The 19,494-nt window shown below is 39.2% G+C and overlaps 4 protein-coding genes across 4 annotated transcripts; 1 reads left to right on the top strand and 3 right to left on the bottom strand.

Moving 5' to 3' along the window:
• Positions 1-523: 523 nt before the first annotated feature.
• On the bottom strand, positions 524-2,756 carry LOC145911971 (uncharacterized). The gene is made up of 4 exons (XM_082999400.1): positions 2,738-2,756; positions 2,455-2,523; positions 1,849-2,392; positions 524-1,673 (listed from the first exon to the last, which is right to left on the bottom strand). Exons 1-4 carry the CDS (start codon positions 2,754-2,756, stop codon positions 524-526), a joined length of 1,782 nt encoding a protein of 593 aa, XP_082855526.1.
• A 3,677-nt stretch (positions 2,757-6,433) lies between these two features.
• LOC145911378 (uncharacterized) lies at positions 6,434-9,306 on the top strand. The gene is made up of 2 exons (XM_082998696.1): positions 6,434-7,089; positions 7,407-9,306. Exons 1-2 carry the CDS (start codon positions 6,461-6,463, stop codon positions 8,968-8,970), a joined length of 2,193 nt encoding a protein of 730 aa, XP_082854822.1. The 5' UTR covers positions 6,434-6,460; the 3' UTR covers positions 8,971-9,306.
• A 1,619-nt stretch (positions 9,307-10,925) lies between these two features.
• LOC145912614 (CCR4-NOT transcription complex subunit 2-like) lies at positions 10,926-17,656 on the bottom strand. The gene is made up of 16 exons (XM_083000145.1): positions 17,481-17,656; positions 17,172-17,243; positions 17,060-17,105; positions 16,873-16,993; positions 16,573-16,755; positions 16,480-16,501; positions 15,438-15,540; positions 14,941-15,045; positions 14,665-14,769; positions 14,350-14,393; positions 14,249-14,282; positions 14,049-14,107; positions 13,170-13,339; positions 12,577-12,789; positions 12,124-12,268; positions 10,926-11,638 (listed from the first exon to the last, which is right to left on the bottom strand). The coding sequence occupies exons 1-16, from the start codon at positions 17,574-17,576 to the stop codon at positions 11,549-11,551; spliced, it is 1,608 nt and encodes a 535-aa protein (XP_082856271.1). The 5' UTR covers positions 17,577-17,656; the 3' UTR covers positions 10,926-11,548.
• Positions 17,649-19,415, bottom strand: LOC145912615 (cell cycle control protein 50A-like). The gene has a single exon (XM_083000146.1). The coding sequence runs from the start codon at positions 19,242-19,244 to the stop codon at positions 18,213-18,215; it is 1,032 nt and encodes a 343-aa protein (XP_082856272.1). The 5' UTR covers positions 19,245-19,415; the 3' UTR covers positions 17,649-18,212.
• Positions 19,416-19,494: the final 79 nt, after the last annotated feature.

Here is a 19,494-nt window from a genome sequence, read left to right as displayed (position 1 = left end):
GCATGTTGTGATCCAATCAAACTGTTTAAAATACTGCTATTTTTGCTGCCAGACATACTAATTAATCAGAATTGTACTTCTGGCACTTAAGTTTCTAAGTGTACTTTTCTATTCTGCGCCCTTGGTGTTATTACGGCAACTATCACATTCCCGCTAGCTATTTATCGAGCCCATGACAGTAATTTTGATTGATATGGCATAGCCTAATTTTCTGTTGCACTTTTAAAGTAGGTCATCTCCAAACTTTTGCACAGTGAGACCCCTTAAAGTAATTGCGTGTGACGACTGATTCGCATGACTGTGTGTTTTCAGTGTTCCACTGCGGTATAACTGGGTCTAAATGGCAATAATGCACACCACTGAGCAAGCAAACAAACATTTTAAATTAGCAGTTGAAAACCTTTAATTTACAAATTGTGTGAAAACCGTGAAGAATTGGATCAATTGACATAATACGCAATAATTTTTCAAATAAAACATCAACACACAGTGTTTTCAATTCCACACGTGATTTCGGTGATTCTTAAAGTCGGCTGTCTGACACAGACCTACCATTTGACACCGTGGACAATCCAGTGGACTTTGATGATGTAGTAAATGAAGCCAATGATCTGCCGCTTCTTTGAAAAAACAACCTCATCCTTAAACCACAAAGTGCACGAAATTTGCGCAGGGTCGCTACGACCGCGTTCCTGAAGTCCTTGTTCCTACTGTTGTATATAAAGATGTTCCATAGGCTGTTACACGAGAGAATAACTACTGTCACAAATTCGTAGGTGCTAAAGGCCGTCGCCACATGCGGATCGAGTGTGTGTGGCGTTGAGAAACTAACTTCAGGAAGGAAGAATGGCAAGATTATGGCCACCAGTACAGGGACCATGCTCAGTGTAAAAGCCCCCACCATAATCACAAGCGTTCTTGCAAGTCTCACTTCAGTAGAAGCTCTCGCATTTTTTCGTGTTGACGCCTGTAGTCGTTTCCTCTGCTTGCCGTGGCGAAGTGTGATGATCCACGTCGCTATGGAAACCGACCACAGCACCAGAAGTGGAAGGGCAAAACCGACCGCGTATAAGTAAAGAGCGGTTACTCCGGTAGGAGTTATTAACACGGATGCCACCAAATTGTACCGAAGGGTTTCCGCGAACATTGGAACGCACGCACACACAAGAGAAACAACCCAAACGACAAAACAAGCCCGCTTTGCCCATTTCTTGGCTGTGGCGCGGGTGTAACGCAAGGGACTGCGCACGACTGCCAGGCGGTCGACCCCGGCAATCATCAAAGTGTAAATGGATATGGTTATCGACAGCGTGGTCATAAAGCCGACCAGGTTCAGGTACCAGAGTTCAAAGTGGTTCGACGCGCTGCCAGGCAAATGAGGAACTGCGTCGTATCTGGTTTCATTGTTGCTGGACGCAGTGATGTTTGACGTATAACGATCTCCCATCTGCTCCCTCTGCGATGTAAGTTTGAAGAGAGAGGAGGCAAAAGTCGGAACGACTACGGCTCCGACGAGAAGATCGGCTATGGCCAAACTTATCTTGTATGTTCCCTGGCTGTTTCTGAGCTTTTTGGTGCTTAGGAATGTCAATAACACCAGGCCGTTTGAAAGTAATATAATTGTACCCAAGAGGGCGCAAAGAACGGAAATGACAATCAGCCCGGTTCTGCACCTGTAACGTAAAAGTTAATGGTTAGAGAATTGCGTCAAAACAGTTTTACAGCAAAAATTTGGTTCAATTTGATTGATTTTCAAAAGATTAAAGAAAGTTCCGAAAATAATGTATTTTACAGAGTTTTTGAGTTTCGGAAAAAATCAATATTCTGAGATAAAGGGAAATGTCTTACCAAGAAGGAACGCAAAGCCATGCCGTAATTTCCAGATCGTTAAGATTTTCAGCGTCAATTCCACACCAGGAAAACTCACAAAAAGGTATAAAGAGGCGCTTTATTTCGTGGAAGTATCCAAAAGGTCTTGTCCTTTCTAGACTTGCACCATCGAAAAGGGCAACCTGCACGCATGGGTCGAGTAAAGATGTTTGGGAAGGCTTTGCTCGCCGTAGAGCGAACATGGCTTCGGTCCAGTTATTATATTCACCTCCGATTATCTTTTTTACCGGATCAAAGCATTGCTGTTCGAAGTAAGAGCGGTTGCACGTCCTGTCGTACACGAGCTTCGTGTAACTCGTAAAGTCAAAAAGCCTCTCATCGCAAAGCGTTTTTAACTGGGGACAATTTCCTTCTTTTAGCTTTTCCACAAATTCCACAAAGTAAATGGAATGTAGGACCCAATATCGTAAGTAGTGCGCGTAAGTTTCGTTGCAACAACCAGTGTTAAGCGAGTTACCAAGGTACGGATTTTTGTTGTCAATTTTGCAGTTTTCTGTTGTACCTGCAAATAAATTGTTTCCTGTAAAATATCGTTGTACGCTTCAACATAATCTGTTGTTTTACCTTCATTTGGGTTTGACGTTGATACATTTGTTGATATAACGCTTGGTGTAGTCATCGCAACAGCAATACCTGACGACAACAGTCCAACAAAAATAATTTGTTCTAATGATAAAATCATCTTGCCATTCGAAACCTATATAACCTGTTGATATTTTCACACAAAAGAAAAAAAAGTCAATGACAAATAAAATCACAGATGAAAATTGTATTGGCTCCAAACACATTCAGTATTGAGACATCACAACTAAACGTGCGTTTCCCCTTCCCACAGCAGCCACAAAACCTGACTGAACATCCGACATTCTGCTCCCCTTTTTACACAACCTCTCAACCTTATCACTTCGTTCATCTCTAAACAAGGGAAATAACCTGCGCGAAAATTGCTGTTAAATTGGCCTGTCGCAGTCACGCAGTTAAACTTTTCGCCCAGCGTGACATTTGAAAAAACTCATGCAACCCTTGTTTCACGAATTGCGGATCATTTACGCTTGTTGGTGCGGCAAAGTTTTTCGAGGGTATAACCTTTACAATTCCAGGATTTGCAAGACAATTTATCAAGTGGCGTGAGCATTAAACTACATCAACTTCGTGTACAGCGTTGTTATTTGCCGTTGGCACTGCAGAGCTTGTGAACTTGTCTTTGAAGTCATTTTCAATGCTTTCAGTGCTATCTCGAATAATATGTACAGCTAATGCACAAGTTTTTTATGCAGTTGTACCTTCATAGGTGACGGTGATCCAATTTATATATTCCTTATTCAAAGGTATTTGCATACAATCAATATGTCAGACTGTCAGCTGATTTTTCTTCCTGAAAGATGGACAGTTACAGCCAAGACAAATTAAAATTTAATGAGCAAAAAATGTTGGCAGCCTGATCTTAATTAGTTGCCCGCGTTTAAAAGCAGCTTTATCAGCGAGTATTTGGGCAAAGGTTAACAGGTGTAATAATTGTCGTCCTCGGGACAAGACCGATCATCATAATTTCAGTGACAGGAAGATTACCTTTGTCTGACAACTCACGGCCGAAACCATTTCGTTTTTTGATTTCATTTTTACTCTCAATGCGATTTAAATGTTAAAAGCTTTTTTAGTTGAGATCCAATGACATAATTTAAAATCTTAAATAAGTAACATGTGGGTTCACTACCTTCTCTGCTGGCATCCAAACACTGCTGCATAATTACCTATGCTAGCCATCTGAGCTTCGCCAAACCTTTGGCCAACTCAAAGGTGGGTATATGCTACAGTCCTAACTATACAAGTAAAATGGTCGACAGCGTCTCGTTATCACTTTAAAGTAACTCCCATATACATTTCTGAACCCAACACTCGTGAATGCATTCACATATGAAACGTGACAACCGGAAAAATACCCAGAATTCATCCAATGCATTGATCACGACACCGCCTGCATGACCCTAATAAACCTGCTTAGGCGTATTCACGCTGCATGACTCCGGGAATGGAGACTTTCGTCAGAACATGGATACGTTCCTCGCGTTATGGATGCGACGACCACTCATACCATTATTACGACGAAGTGAGCAGACGAGCAAATTGCCGTCGATAAGCCTTCAGGCCTTGACAAATTTTAACCTGGTTTTATATATGTATGGTAGCTAACAAAGGATAGACGGCGGAGGGGAAGTCGTGCAACAGTAACTATTTCCGAATTTATTGCATTGGAGAATTGTTTATGTCGGATAATCATACAAACCATGCAAGTTACGAGACGCGGTGGGTGGGGTTTCTGCAATAAACACAATACTTGTACGCTACAGTGTTCTGGGGATTAACATAGATTTTTGCCGTTTCAAATGTTATGCATAAAATTACAAAACGCGGCTGTCTAAAGCAGTGTTTCTCAATAACAGGTCCACACTGTCCTCTTATATAAATTATATTCACATCAAATGCATTTCTTCGGTGCAAAGTGCATACTTTTACCTTAACATTTTTTTTTTAATTTTGCTAATTCGTTCTATCCAATTCATTTCAGAATAGATTTAACAAATTTATCGGGCTCTGGAAATAGTTTTCAAAATTTACCGGTGGCATAAGGGCTAAAAATGGTTGAGAATGACCTATATTAATTTTTCAATGTACAAAATTAATGACTTTTTGCAATGCTTTGTTTTTGCGTTTATTTCTGATCAGATTTCATTTTTTATTTTTATTTTGAGCAACTTTTTACCAAAACTATGAAACGTTGGGTTGAAGTTGTATACAAACTTGGCCGTGGCCAAAACATCAACAGTAATTATATGCACATAAACTTTACAGGCATAAAATTTCCGGATCAAATAATTGCTTGTGTTACTAAGCATTGTTAAGATAAATAAATAATTACAAAATCAGTTATTGACGCATTTGGTGTCGGCTGTTGCTGTTTGTAACAAGTCGTTGCCATAAGAACTATCATGGAAAGTTCGAGATAAACATTATTAAGTTACCAACGTATCATGGGGAAGTCCCTACAAATTGTACAACTACGATTGTTTGCCTTTTGAATAAAAATAACGTGTGCCACTAACGTTATTTGCCAAATCATGATGCGCATATTTCCGAATGGTGATCATCTAAATTTCCCCAGTCCCGTTTTAGCCAATTGATTGATTGATTGATTCGACTTGAGTGACTGCAGTCTTGAAATAGCCGCGTAGAAAAAAGGGCAATAGCCCATGTTTAAATGTAACCTCGCGTGGAATGGTACACAACGACATTTTAATATCTTCGAGAAGGTGTATAGTAATTAATTTAGGCAATTTTTTTCTGATTGTGTCCGTGTGGAATGTAACTTCAGATTTAAGATAAGAAACACAAGGTTTGTCGACTATTTTTATTTTAGGAGCATAGGAATAGACAAACTAAAGTTGGATATAAATAGTTCAGCTAAACATATGCCCGAAACTGCACAGGTCAGAGCGTTCGTGATCCAGTCGTTATAACTGGTTGACGGTATTTTTTGTAAACATAGTTCACATAAAAAGATAAGCTGTAAGGCGATATGCTGGTATAGCCCGGGGTATGAGTCAAAAGTTGCCAGTTATAATCGTTACTGCGACCTGTGACGAAAGTGTACATAATTTACTTTAGTTGTAATCAACATTTTCGGCAGGTATAACCGATGCGGGCCATTAGGTTTTGGAAGTAATGTTGCTAGTTAAAGTATTGTTTATAACATGCGTGTTGTTACTGGTGCTCAGTAAAGAAGCATGTGGATACACGTATCCGGAACCCCTGCAGTGTATATACGTTTCTGGCTTCACACCAGGCAACCGCAGCAGAGAACTTAAATGCTGCAAAAGTGCTTTTGATGGTTTTATGACCACGTGGTCAAACAGGGGTAATCTTTCCAGTTGTTTGGAAGCTCTACGAGGCTGGAATTGTCCGCAATATGTGGACGAATGTTCGAATCGCACCTTCGCATTCACTCCCCTCTATAAGCGACTATACGAAAGATTTTGCAACACCACCGAACTACTGGTGAACTGTGAAGCCCGGGTTCCCAAGCTGCCATTGTTGCGTGGTAATGACACGTCAAAGACATACGACACTTGGAAAAAGCTTGTGAGCCAGATAAATTTCCAAGCTTTAACATTGGAGGGTTATAATGATGAATGCGTTGACGTTGCTGCTTATGACTCACCATTCAGAGGCCTGGGAAACTATCACGAGATAGTGGCCGCTAGTATTTCGTTTTGCGAGCTGACAACGTGCGCATTTGACGCAGCCACACTGGCAAACAACACCATATCAATGTCACAGGTCATAGCGTTCGTGATCCAGTCGTTATAACTTGTTGACGGTATTTTTTGTAAACATAGTTCACATAAAAAGATAAGCTGTAAGGCGATATGCTGGTATAGCCCGGGGTATGAGTCAAAAGTTGCCAGCTATAATCGTTACTGCAACCTGTGACGAAAGTGTACATAATTTACTTAAGTTGTAATCAACATTTTCTGCAGGTATAACCCATGCGGGCCATTAGGTTTTGGAAGTAATGTTGCTAGTTAAAGTATTGTTTATAACATGCGTGTTGTTACTGGTGCTCAGTAAAGAAGCATGTGGATACACGTATCCGGAACCCCTGCAGTGTATATACGTTTCTGGCTTCACACCAGGCAACCGCAGCAGAGAACTTGAATGCTGCAAAAGTGCTTTTGATGGTTTTATGACCACGTGGTCAAACAGGGGTAATCTTTCCAGTTATTTAGAAGCTCTGCGAGGCTGGAATTGTCCACAATATGTGGACGAATGTTCGAATCGCACCTTCGCATTCACTCCCCTCTATAAGCGACTGTACGAAAGATTTTGCAACACCACCGAACTACTGGTGAACTGTGAAGCCCGGGTTCGCAAGCTGCCATTGTTGCGTAGTAATGACACGTCAACGACAAACGACACTTGGAAAAAGCTTGTGAGCCAAATAAATTTCCAAGCAATAACATTGGAGGATTATAATGATGAATGCGTTGACGTTGCTGCCTATGACTCACCATTCGGAGGCCTGGGAAACTATCACGAGATTGTGGCAGCTAGTATTCCGTTTTGCGAGCTGACAACGTGCGCATTTGACGCAGCCACACTGGCAAACAACACCATATCAATGTGGACCTGTCTCCCAGTTAGGTAAGTGGTTTTGTATGTCAGCACTTATTATATCCTATGCGTATGCAATTACTGAGATGAATGCGTCCGGCTACAACACACTAATTAGCATGCCCGGATTCGATGTGACTTTCTTGCCGTTGCCTGGGTCGCCCTATTGAACTTATCATCCATAAATCTTTAAATATGCTTTGCATTGTTTTGTATATGCAGCTAAAACAAATCATGGTAATAAGTGCAGGTTTAAACTGCCTAACTATACCAACATAACGACCCAAAGGTGTGTTTGTGACAAAATAACACTTACAATTTTATTTAAGTTATTTTTCTGATTGCAGGTGTCGGGCGAATTTGATCGTTTCCGCCATCGTAGTTGCCATTCTCGGAGCTGCGGTCGTAATCGCTAACGGCACTGTTATGTATGTTCTTATATCTTCCCCCAAGTTGAGAAACAGCCAAAAATCGTACAAACTTTCCCTGGCAACCGCTGATATTTTGGTGGGATTGGTCGTCTTGGCGACCTTCATTTCTTCAGTCTTCAAGATAGTTTTATACCCACATAGCCTGGGAAATCCACAGCCCGTGCTTGGATACAGAATGCAAGATATACTTAGTGGTTTATCGCCAAATGCAACGACCATACTTATCCGAATTACAGCGACCTATTTTGGAAATTACTTTTCACCATCCTACCTCCAGGGAGTTGGTTTCTTTTCCTGGTTGTCATTGGCTGTCTCAATTTATTCCCTTATGCTTGCCAGTGTTGACCGGCTGTGGGCGGTTGCTTGGCCACTGCATTTCAGAAAGTCTAACCCCCGACTGGTTGCAAACATTGCGGTGGTTTTTGTGTGGATTACCGCAATACTGATTGGTTCATTACCCTGGATCATCCCAGAATTAGAGTTTGGCACCATCGCCTCAATTTTGGTTCTCATCAGGGGCAGAATGGCGCTGTATTTATACATTGCAGCTCTTGCTATTCCTCTTCTTGTGGTATGGACCAATACGCTTGCAACGTATTGCGTCTCTAAGAAACACAGCAGGTTGCGATTGCACATGACCGGTAGACACAAAAGAAAGAGTGACACAAATATGGAGTCCAGGCTTGCGCGAACCCTGGCCCTGATGGTGGCAGCCTTTACGGCATGTCTTCTTCCCGCGGCCATAATTTTAGTTATTCCTTTTTTCGTTCGCAACATATATTACTCCTTTCCGGAATCGCTGGACACTACAGCGGCGAGTGTTTATTCTTCCTTTGAGTTTGTCGCTGTGATCATTCTCATGTCCAACAGCTTATGGAACTGCTTCATTTACAGTCTGCGCAACCCCGACTTCAAAGCCATGGCGAAACACGGTTATTCGCGTCTCTTCCAAAAACTTGGATTACGTTACCTCTCAGGCAAGCTTGGAAACCTGGGACATACTGTAAAGTACGGAAACAGGAGGTTCTCGGCATCAGCAACACAAACCATCGACGCAACCACCCGTAACTCCTTAGCAACATCCGTAGTCACGTTAAAAGAAAGTCCGCGATCGAACGGTCGGCGACCGACCAGCTCTAGTATCGATGTAAACCTAAAATGTAAGAACAGTACAAAATCTAAAGGCCGAAGGAGCACATGCCCAGATATTAACCTTGACGTGGCTGTAAGCACAAGTACAACGCAAGAGCGCCGACCCACCAGCGCAAGTCTCGAGCAAAATCTGACTGTAAAGTACAACCCCAAGTATCACAGTGCCCCAAGGAGCGCCAGTCCCGCCCGCAAAGTAAGTCCACTAACGGCTAGGGGTTTCATAGAGCGAAGAGAAAACAGAAGTGCAGAAAACTCTGATTCAGAATCGTCCACCGGCAACGACAACTCCAATGTGAATTGGGGATTTGAAACTAGTGACAAGCTATAAATTGTTTTGTATTCTCACCAGCCCACTCTTGATTGATGGGTGAATTGGTATTTTTTCCAGTGGCGGCTCGTATCTAAAATTAGTGGGGTTGCAAGTATTGTAAAGCGCATAGTTTCATTCAAACATTTTTTTCATGAACTGGGCAACTTTCATTAATCTCAGAGATGAATTATGAAGTTCCACAAATGCACGAGCCATCATATATACTTTACGCAAGTGTTACTTATCTTTGTTCCAAAGGTCTTGTAGTTGCGATTTGTTTTCATGCAAAGTAATTGCTTACTCAGGTTGTTATGTTGGATTATATTCCTTTACGCAAAGCGATCACTTTTATTGTCGGAGAAAAACATTTTGTCGTAAAAAATAAAGTGAAAAATGTCCTTTCAACAAAAAGCAACAATTGAAGTTCCACGTCCAAGTAGGCAGTAGTAAGGTATGTAAGTTACTGGTAGACAAGACAGTCGACGAAATTGCCTAAACTCAGTTTATATTTCTGAGTGATATTTGTTAAACGCACCAACGTTATTTTTCCTTTTGGAAAAAGGTTTCATAATCTCTCGCAATGACGATAATTCGAACCGGAAATCGTCCCGGAGCATTAAAGTTTTTTTCAGCGAAATGAACAGCAGTTGTTTCCATAACATCAGACCAGTCCTAAAATTGTGATTCTCGTGATTCGCCAATCGCGCGTGATGAACAGCGCAATAATGGGGCTTTTCCTGTTACAGCGGTAGTTTGGAACAGTAAGGCCGCTCCGCGATGTTTATTTTCGAACCAAAACAATCACGACTTGTGATGAGGCGTATAATCAGTCTGCATCATGTCATTTAGGCGTGAGCGGACGTTGGCCGGAACGGAAATTCGTAACTTCTTACAAACACTTTGTTCGCTATCAATAGATTGTGCTTGTTTTGAACACGTGGGCGGACCCGACAATAAATCTGGACACTTTGGCTCGCAACCATTGTTTTATTTACAAAGGTACTAAAAGTTCTGGATAGGCCATGTAGGCTTACATCGAAATGTAAGATTTAATAATTTTGCTCATGATGAATACATATCAACATTATAAAATTGGAGATTCCTTCGTAAAAAAAGCAATTTAAAGTCAAACGACAAAAATATGGCGGAGAATTTAACAGAACATCTCGATTTTTATGGAACTTCTCCATCTTTACCGCAATAAATTCGAGAGTAAAATTTTAACAACCAACGCACCAATAAATTCTTAAATTGTATATTTTTCACCACGATTTACTTTCAACTAGGGATGTACCGAAAGTTCAGTTTGCCGAATTTATTCGGCCGAAACTAAGGTCTGCAATTATTCGGTTTCGGCTGAATATTTCTGCAAAATTCGGCCGAAACCCACACTTTTTTTACTGCATTCAACGCTGATACGCAAAGTGTAGTAGAAATCACAGAAATGATGAAAATCAACTTTAAGCAGTTGGCACAGCAGACAATTTATTCTGTGTGCCAATAAAAGGCTGGATGCTGATGGGATTAGAATCAATCCAGTACATGTTTTGTTTAACTTTATTGCGTTTAAAGAGATGTATACCAAAATTAGTATCGGTTTATTCGGCAACTTTTGCCGAATATTCGGTTTCGATTGAATATAAAAATAGCTGTTTCGGTGCATCACTACTTTTAACGCCTACCGGGTTAAGTTGCTGACGAGATTTTTCGGGAGACCGAAAGTTATATTTACAGCAATGACCAGAGGAGCAAATGGTCTTTAATAAAGATCATTGGCGCCAGAATTCATTCAATTAACTCGGTAAATTTTTAATTACCTTATTTGCCAAACTGAACCCCGGTCAAGAAGAAAATTAATTGTGCATTGACAATGATTGGAGACGCGATCGAAACGTTTTTTCGTCGAGATTTACAAAGTAGTGAGCTATGTTACGGAAATCAACCGTGTTTCAAAAATCAACACAAAGGACAAGTCGGGAGTTTTTTATTTTGTCAGAAAAGCGCGCATAAACTCTTGCGGCGCGGAAGAAAGTAACTGACGTTTGCATGGAGACAAAATTTCCCCTCTTAGGGTCAGGGTCGCCTAAAAAGTGACGAACATTAGCAGCGATCTTGCCAGCGGGTCCACTCTTTCACACACACGCATACAACCACGAAGTGTCAACAATTAACAGTCCGGCGTACCTTCCGTTTCAGAATAAGATTTGGCGAACAAGTGCTTGTGGTTCAGAATAGCATCTGTGGCAATGTTACAAAATCGGATACGAACACTGATGGACTAAATAGGCAAAATTGTTTAAAATTCGTGTTTCGCAAAAGTGACCAGAAGTTCGTTAAATAATTATGAAATTTTTTTCATAAAAACTACTTGTTTCAATAAAACCATCTCTTTTCGCCCGAAATTGCGTACATTCCACCTTAAAGCTAATGCACAAGGGATAGCATTGTCGCAAAATGAACTTATGAGTACATGATTACGACTGGCGACAGATAACAGTGCGACAGATCAGAACAAGTTGTAGTTTCAATATCACGAGTTGTTGACATGCGTGTGGGTGGAGGTGGCTCCCGTGCGCCACTAGCGGCCGTCAGCGAGTCAGCCAAGCTGAGCCGGGTTAAAATGCAACGAGACGAGGTTGGGAAGATGAGGTCGCTCTTCAAGTTTGTCATACTCAAGGTGGAATTCCTGTAACAGGAAATAACATAGAAAAACGAAGGTACAATTTTTGATCAAGCGGCAGCCTCGGATGCATATATATATGAACACAGCACATAAATAATGGAACAGAAGCAATCGCTTTTGTACATTTGTATTCACATTATTCAGAAACACAGGAACTATTCCAGTTGATCATGCGATGGGATTAGTATGGGTTGCTTTCTATAAACAATTGATTCACTCTTTTTGAAACAATACGAGTTTACCATTAGTTCGTCATCTGTCGCACGTGTTTTTTTACAGGAATAAATCAGTGGTACTTCTGTAAGATATATCTTAGGCTGTACGGTTTACAGTGAAGCTAAAATTGCCTGATTGCTCCCTGAAGGACCGACAATTAAAACAGTTAATGTTTATTATTTAGTAAAAAAATATATAAATTACTTGATGAAAAATAGAAACGAACACAAAAGGAATTTTTGATCCTTAAAATCATTTGATTTTTCGGTTACCTTCGCCACTTTCCTCCAGTTTTGACAATCAAAATAATAGTAAGTCCCCTGTTCGTAGGTGCTCGTTTTAACGCGAGGTTCGATCCCGGGAGCTCGAGTGATCCAAATCCTCTCCTCTTTGTGATATCTCCAATCTCTGTTGTATCTGTGGGATTACGTATGTGTTTGATGATGTTACAGTTTCTTAGCAACGACCGACAACTTAGTTGGTGAAATACATTGGAAGAAAATGTCGTAAACATTCTGCCACTTCTTTAATCTTATAGGCAAAAAAGGGTTGTTTCAGTTGCATTGTTTATTATGTATGCAAACCTGCTTTCATAAAAATGTTGATTGCTATATTCTGTTTGTTTAAAAGCGGAAACTTACAGATATTTTTGTTGCTGCGTAACCATAAAAAGAGCTCAAACAATTTCTAAACACACAAATCAATTAACTGCAGACAACACTTACAACTCGGCTGCCGCAGCCAATTGTAGCACATCTCCAGGGTTGGTGTAGTAAACATAAAAAAGCAGATCCTCTCCGTATCTGTTTAGTTTAATAGGTGCCAGTTTGTCCCGTATGTGAGCGTTCGTCAAATATTCACTGGGCACAAAGAAGTCGATGTCCTGGAGTCGACAGGGTTGACGAATGAAGGGTGATTGAAACTTGTGGTAAAGGTTGCTAGAAATACATGCAGAATGTAGAAGGTGAAAAGGTACTAGGGATGATTGTTGAATATTGCACAATGAGAAAATAAATTGAAGAATATCTAAATGCTTTGAACCGGAAATTTATTATAAAGCCCGATTTGTTCCGTATCATTGTATAACTAAATGTAGTAAGTTAACTAATGTAGCATGAGAGAAATCACAGTGTAACCCACACAATAGCTAACAAATACATCTTAAAATCTTAAAATTTGGGACAGGTAGAGGTCAACAAATCTTCAGTACCCCAAAAATATTTAAAATAGGTAAAAAAAACTCAACAGCCGATTGACCAGAAAAGAACGTTAGCTAAACATGGCAAAAATGTTCCCCAAAATGTAAAGAAACACATACTCTGGTGAATTGAGGTTTAATCCCAGGGTGGTGAGGTCATTGCCTAGTGCCAGATGAACCAATGTGGGGTCAGTTTCAGCTGCTTTGATAAAAGCAAAAAGTCCTACAATTCCGTACTGGTCCGTAAGCATAGAGTTTGGAATGTGCTTGATAGAATTGTCTGGAAACACCTTTTTTAAAGGAAAAGAACAGATTACAGTGAAATCAAGTTTTAACAAAAAAATGTTGGAAACATTTATAGATCACAAATAAGAAATTTCTTCTAACATAACACCCAAAGCAGTTGAGTTGCCATTGGGTTTATTTTGCTAAATCAGTTTCTAATCATGTTGTGTTTTGACATGCTACAATGAGACAAACAGGCAGTGGCTGATCTAGAACAAATTTTAGGGGTAGTTCGGTTTCGGTACCTATTTATTTAAGCTGTTAATTGCGGTTACAATTTTTTTCAGATATTTACCATGCAAATTCAGCTTTAAAATCAAGTATGCATTACAGTAGTTCACTCGAAATATCGAACAACTTTTGTCCGCAAAACCACAAGACTTTTTAGTTGTCTTTGTACACATGTGCCTGCCCAAGTTCAACGAAAAACACAAAAACAAATGTTTCGAACCCCGTGTTAAGAAACAATGTGCCTGCGTAGTGGAAAATCAAACACACTTTCACACCCATCAAAACAATATGCCAAAATGCTCAGGGGGTGATCGGACACCAAAACCCAACTTTAGGTTGTGACCCACTAGTTGGGTAACACCACTTTAAACATCAGTTGCAAGTTTGAGAGTTTCAAGATACCAGTGTTTGTGAAGAGTATGTTTTACAGCACAACTAAACTTATTCAGTCAGCTTTACACACAATCATCAGGACATAAATACCTGAATTCCCTTCTGTCCGGAATTAGTCGATTGCTTCTGACTGGATTTGTCTGTTGGTGCTGTAAACAAAACATATAAGTCCATTCAAGAACTGTATATTGAGTTTAGCTGTAACAGTCGGAAGGTATAATATCACTAATATTTGTCGCATGTATAATAAACCTAGTTTTACAGAAAACATCAAACTGAGTACTTAGTACCTTGGCCACCAATCTGAAGACTTCCCAGTGGGTTCTGCAATAAAAAAGGAGGTTTAATTGTTATAGGAAACTAGCTGATGTCTTTGCGAGTACAAACTTACAAACTTGTTCTGAGACTCATCACCCCTTCCATCTTGTTCAGGAACTATAAGGCAAATAGCAGTTTGAAAACTGGAGACGACATTGTAATGACAAATATCAAACGACAACAACTATATCAAACACGGTACTCGATGAAACCATTCATTGTGATGTTTGTATTTTGTTTACTACTATAAACCAAAATGAAGTGGTTTTGAATAATAGAAGTATATCATTCTAACTCAAATTACCATTATACCATTGGTGGCATTACTTTTTAGGTACTTAAATCTACAGTATTTTATAAATTCTGAAACAACAAAACTGAAACTTACACACAGCTTTCATAACGTTCATTGCAGCAGCACCAGGAAGGGCAGGAAAGTCTTCATTGTGTATTTGAAACTCAGAGTGCTCATTTTGTTTGCTCAGCATACCAACTAAAACAACATATACACAACATTACAAGCAATTCCCACAGCTTCAGGTATATAAGCATGTACTTCCTTGTATAATTAATGCTCAACTACCACCTCTTTTGCGTAATCAAAATTACGAATTTTTAAAACAAATTAAATATGTATGGTACTTGTTGGATGGTATGGACTTACCATACGGACCTTTGCTACTGTTTGTTGAAGTTGGTTGTGAGCCGATTGGTCTCGTTCTCTGGTGAGCAAGGGCAGGAAATTCACTCTGGTCTAAGTTGAATGCATCTAAAACAAACAATAATAACAATGACATCCTGGCAGACACTCTTAAAATAAAAAAATGGTGCCCAGATGGGTCTGGCTAATTTACCAGCTTGCTCATTGGTACACAGACACCAATATACTAATGAGACCTTACAGGTCAAAAAGGTGTGCACTAATGTTTAAAGTTCGATCTAGTAAAATTAAACACATGTATATTATTATTTTGTGGTAATAGCAAACGCATTGGATAACTTTTGCTTCACTAGTCATTCAACCTAATAGTAACTAAAACCCAAGAGTATAATATATAATAAAAGCATGACAATTGGTTTCAACGAGTACCTGTTTACTACATAACTGAGCACCACAAAGTCCATATTTAACTGGGTTCAAAACACCAAAATAAGTCTTACTTAAGCCAGACATGCCAACATGTGTTATGGAAGATGATCCTGGTAATGGTTGTTGTCTCAGCTGAGATAGACTCTCACTTCCTATTGCACTGATCGGCATCGACTAAAAACATAGGATTTATGTACATAAAAACATAGCAAAACTACTAAATAGAAAAAATGATTTTCACACATATGTTTAAATGTCTTTATTATTCGAAAAAGTAGTTGTTAGAGTAACATAGAAAATTATGCCATCAAACTAAATAATGATTTTGAACAAAAATGTTTTACCAGGTACTTTCAACATAATTTTAATTTAAAATCACATAAATTTTATAGTGTTCTTTTGACACGTGACCTCATGGGACTAATTTTGAATTAAGTTATAGGCTAAACTGTATTCCTTTGCAAAGCCAAAGTGTTAGCTTAATCAAAAGCTCCACTGCACACAGTCATCTCAAAAACCTGTATGTTGTCCATTATCCTGACTAAAGCATTCAAGTGAAAGACAAAAACACACACAAGGGGCAAAATTGCAGCCAGAAAATAGATCTACACATGGCTAACCGTATACATAAATTCTGATTTCAGATTCTTGAAAAAGCTTAAGTCATTTGCAGCTTGCTGGCAGTTGTTTGATGTCATGGCATGCTGTTCTCTCCAAAGGGCTTCCTTTATCCTCAATAGCTCGTTAAGTGATGTAGAAGATTCTAACCCTTTTAACTGAACATTTACCTCATCTATACATGTGATTTTGACATGATGACAAAAAATATGTGTTTATTTGGAAACATATACTTTTCTTTCTCTGCCAGGACTTGTTTTATTTAACAATATTCTGTTCATTTACCTCATGAACTACTACTGGAAGTTGGTCTGTCTAGTTTTGATCTTTAAATTCACAAAATGCATTCCACTATTTTCTAAAGAACATGTTCACATTAACCCTATTATCTAATAGCAAATACATGAATGAGGTAAATATGGAAACCTTTCACATGTGCAACAAACTATTTATAAAAAATAAAGTGAGAGTATATTTATTTAATATATCACTTACCTGAGTTGTAAAGGATTGTGTTCTGAAAAATACAACAACAAAGCGTTACCACAATATTTTGCATTTGGTGGTGCATTTGTCCATGAACAGTACCTTGATATGGCAGTGTTTGGAAGGCCCCTATTTCCAGGTGGTTTCATGTTAAAAATGTCAATTGGTGACATGCCTCTGGTTGGACTTGGCATACCAGGTCGGTTTGAAAGCAGGTTGTTGCCAATTTGAGACGTTGGCATAGGATTCCCACCCAATGTGTTTCGTGACATTGGCAAAATTCCCCTGTTAATAACACCATGGTACATACCAACACATCACCAAATTCAAGATAAAAATGAACAAAATACAAGTATTTTTACCACTATCACTTGTATCCTCCAGCCAACCTATCATATATACCTTGTTTGATTCATTTGATTCGTATTGTCACCACTTGTTGGTGTTATGTGGCCACCAGGGACTGACATGCTTCTTCCGAAAGGCTGTGAGCTCATATTTCTATTACCAACTCCTGTAGAGTCTAGAAATTAAACACACAGTTATTCAGACAATAAGTTGCATCTGTGAGCAATCAAGCTCAACCCACTTTGCTGTCCATAAAATGCTGAAGTGATTCCAGATTGTCCAATCATCTGTTGGCAAAATTTTTTAGTTAAAAATTAATGCTCGAAATTGTGGATGTGTTTGATGCAACTTACATCTGCAACCGATGCTGATCCTGGGCCAAGGTAGGAGGACATGTCAAATTCGCTTTCATCATTTCCGTACAACTGCAAAAAAAAGTGATATATATACAATGTTCTGAAGGTGACAGTAGGAATACAACAACAGTACAACAGGAGATCATGAAAATTACCAAAATAATATACAAATAAAATTAAAAAATTATTAATATCTCATAAAACCAACACTATTTTTTAAAAAGATCCAGTAATAGCTTAAATAGCAAGCAATTTTTTTGTGCAAAAATGCATTTCACAGCAACCAAATTAGTCACTCAAACATACCATTTTGTTCTTTTTTGGTGTACCAACGTTGGAGCTGAACATGATATCAGCTACCTGCCCCAAACTTTGCTCTTGTTGTGTCTTGTCATGAACCATTAGACAATTCAAACTTAACCAGTCCAGTCACTATAAAATACTACCTACAGTGATCCATTCAAGGCGTTCTACAATGCAACAAGCTTTACCAACAATTGAAACATTGCACTAAAAATTACAAGCTCAATAATTAAAACCTTGCACAAAATTGAGTATTACACAAATCACTGCACAAATGTCTCAATCAATTGTACACGTGCAGCTTGACAAGTACCCAAATGATATTGATATTTTTACCCAAATATACATTGTTTGCTCGAAAAATGAGAAAATAAAACCAGAGTGGGAAAATCACAAGAAAAAATTAAAGAAATTTTTGTAAACATACAGTTAAATAAAGAAATCTTGGAAAACAAACAGGTAGTTCAGTTTCCAAATGTACAATTGCAAAAATATTGTACTCCAAATGCATTGGTGAGTAATTAGCTTCACAAAAATATGCCTACTGTACAAGTTTCTGCCAGGCTAGTGCACAATTATGCCTTTGCAGTGAAACAATGATTTGCACGTGACCAGACTTGATTGTATTCACAAAGAAAGAACAATAAAATATAAAAATTTACAAGTACTTATAATACACAGTATGCCAATAAAGTGTGTTGTTTCTATTCATGTTTCTATGGTGTAGTTAATCTTTCAGTTAGACCTGTTGCCCTTGCTTGCATAGTGAACAATACACAAAGCAATTCCTACAACCAAACTACAGCTGCCAACAACCAAGTAAGCAATCCCAAGAAACGAGTTCTTGCCACCCATAAAACTTGCGGTTGACAGTATCAACCTCTTCTTTCCACCAAACTCTGTCACCGGATAATTGTACTCCACAGTAAATTGATATGTTCCAGCTGCGACATTCTCTGCAATTCGGCCATAAAGTTTTCTGAAGGTGGGAAATGCAGCGGTTCTCATCCAAACTTCAAATGCTTCGTTTTTGTAACCATTGTTGTTATTGTTTATAGGGTCCAAGTCCTCCACACGTCTTTGCCAAAACAAAGGTCGAGTGTAAGGTGCAAATGCTACTGTTAGGTTGTCTTTGGGTTCAGGATTTTGGAACTTAATGTCATGGTCTGTTTTCCAAGCAATGTTTGTGCGGTCTATCAGTAACTTAGCTTCAGAGTCAACAAAAGTATCATTAAACAAGCTGTTTGCAATGGCACCACAGGGCGCAATAGCTTGGTTATTATTTATTCTGTATGGACTGCACTCATTACTGACAGAAGTGTTAGTAACAGCCACTCCAATAAGCTGATTATCATCTCTTGATTTCACATATCTTCTGTGATTTTGGAAGAAGTTGCTCAGGCCATAGTAGACAAAAACCGGTGCCACCATTTCTGTATCAACAGTGATGCTGACTAAGCAAGTGCAATTTTCAGACATCCTTGAGTTGTTTGTGCGTAGGCCAGCACAGTTTACACCAGCTGCAGTGCACTGAGTGTAGTCACTGGAATATTCAAGAACATTGTTGGAGACAGTCAACAGCACTGCACCAATTGGAATAAAGATGATTCCAACAATGAAGAAAGTTGGCAAAACAGACTTAGGTGAGAGAATAGGTTGCCAAGCAGGCAACCGTTGCTGCTTGAAGGCAGTGTTATCTGGCTTTCGTGAGGTAGTTTCCGTCGAAGCCAAGATGTCCGTGCTGTCATTTACGTTATAGCTCGCCATGTGATATAATAGGCTTGTAACTAACCACAAGAAATACGTTTAATAACTATAGAAAACAAACCTTTATTAGTTTAACACAACCAGCAATTCCTACCTAAATTTTAAACATAACTTGGGGGCCCCTGAGTAATGTACAACCTAACCATCATCTGATAGATACAAAGTACATGTCGATCATCATAAGCCACAATCACAACCAAAACGCAACTTCCTCAGTTGTTTCGGGTCTCACAAAACCTTTGTGAATGTA

This window comes from Ascidia mentula, chromosome 8, assembly GCF_947561715.1.
Source record: "Ascidia mentula chromosome 8, kaAscMent1.1, whole genome shotgun sequence".
NCBI lineage: Eukaryota > Metazoa > Chordata > Ascidiacea > Phlebobranchia > Ascidiidae > Ascidia > Ascidia mentula.
The sequence above is the reverse complement of the archived record's forward strand: the minus strand, read 5'-3'. Positions and strand labels throughout refer to the sequence as shown.

What these genes read in the sequence shown, in the direction of transcription:
- LOC145911971 (XM_082999400.1), bottom strand. An exon ending in AACGTCAAACCCAAATGAAG is followed by an intron (nt 2,393 to 2,454) that starts GTAAAACAACAG and finishes ATTTATTTGCAG; the next exon opens with GTACAACAGAAAACTGCAAA. An exon ending in TGGCTTTGCGTTCCTTCTTG is followed by an intron (nt 1,674 to 1,848) that starts GTAAGACATTTC and finishes TTTACGTTACAG; the next exon opens with GTGCAGAACCGGGCTGATTG.
- LOC145911378 (XM_082998696.1), top strand. Translation starts at nt 6,461, where the DNA reads ATGTTGCTAGTTAAAGTATTGTTTATAACATGCGTGTTGTTACTGGTG. An exon ending in TGGACCTGTCTCCCAGTTAG is followed by an intron (nt 7,090 to 7,406) that starts GTAAGTGGTTTT and finishes TTCTGATTGCAG; the next exon opens with GTGTCGGGCGAATTTGATCG.
- LOC145912614 (XM_083000145.1), bottom strand. Translation starts at nt 17,576, where the DNA reads ATGGTTCATGACAAGACACAACAAGAGCAAAGTTTGGGGCAGGTAGCT. An exon ending in GAACGTTATGAAAGCTGTGT is followed by an intron (nt 14,394 to 14,664) that starts GTAAGTTTCAGT and finishes TTTGCCTTATAG; the next exon opens with TTCCTGAACAAGATGGAAGG. An exon ending in TTAAACCTCAATTCACCAGA is followed by an intron (nt 12,790 to 13,169) that starts GTATGTGTTTCT and finishes ATGTATTTCTAG; the next exon opens with CAACCTTTACCACAAGTTTC.
- LOC145912615 (XM_083000146.1), bottom strand. Translation starts at nt 19,244, where the DNA reads ATGGCGAGCTATAACGTAAATGACAGCACGGACATCTTGGCTTCGACG.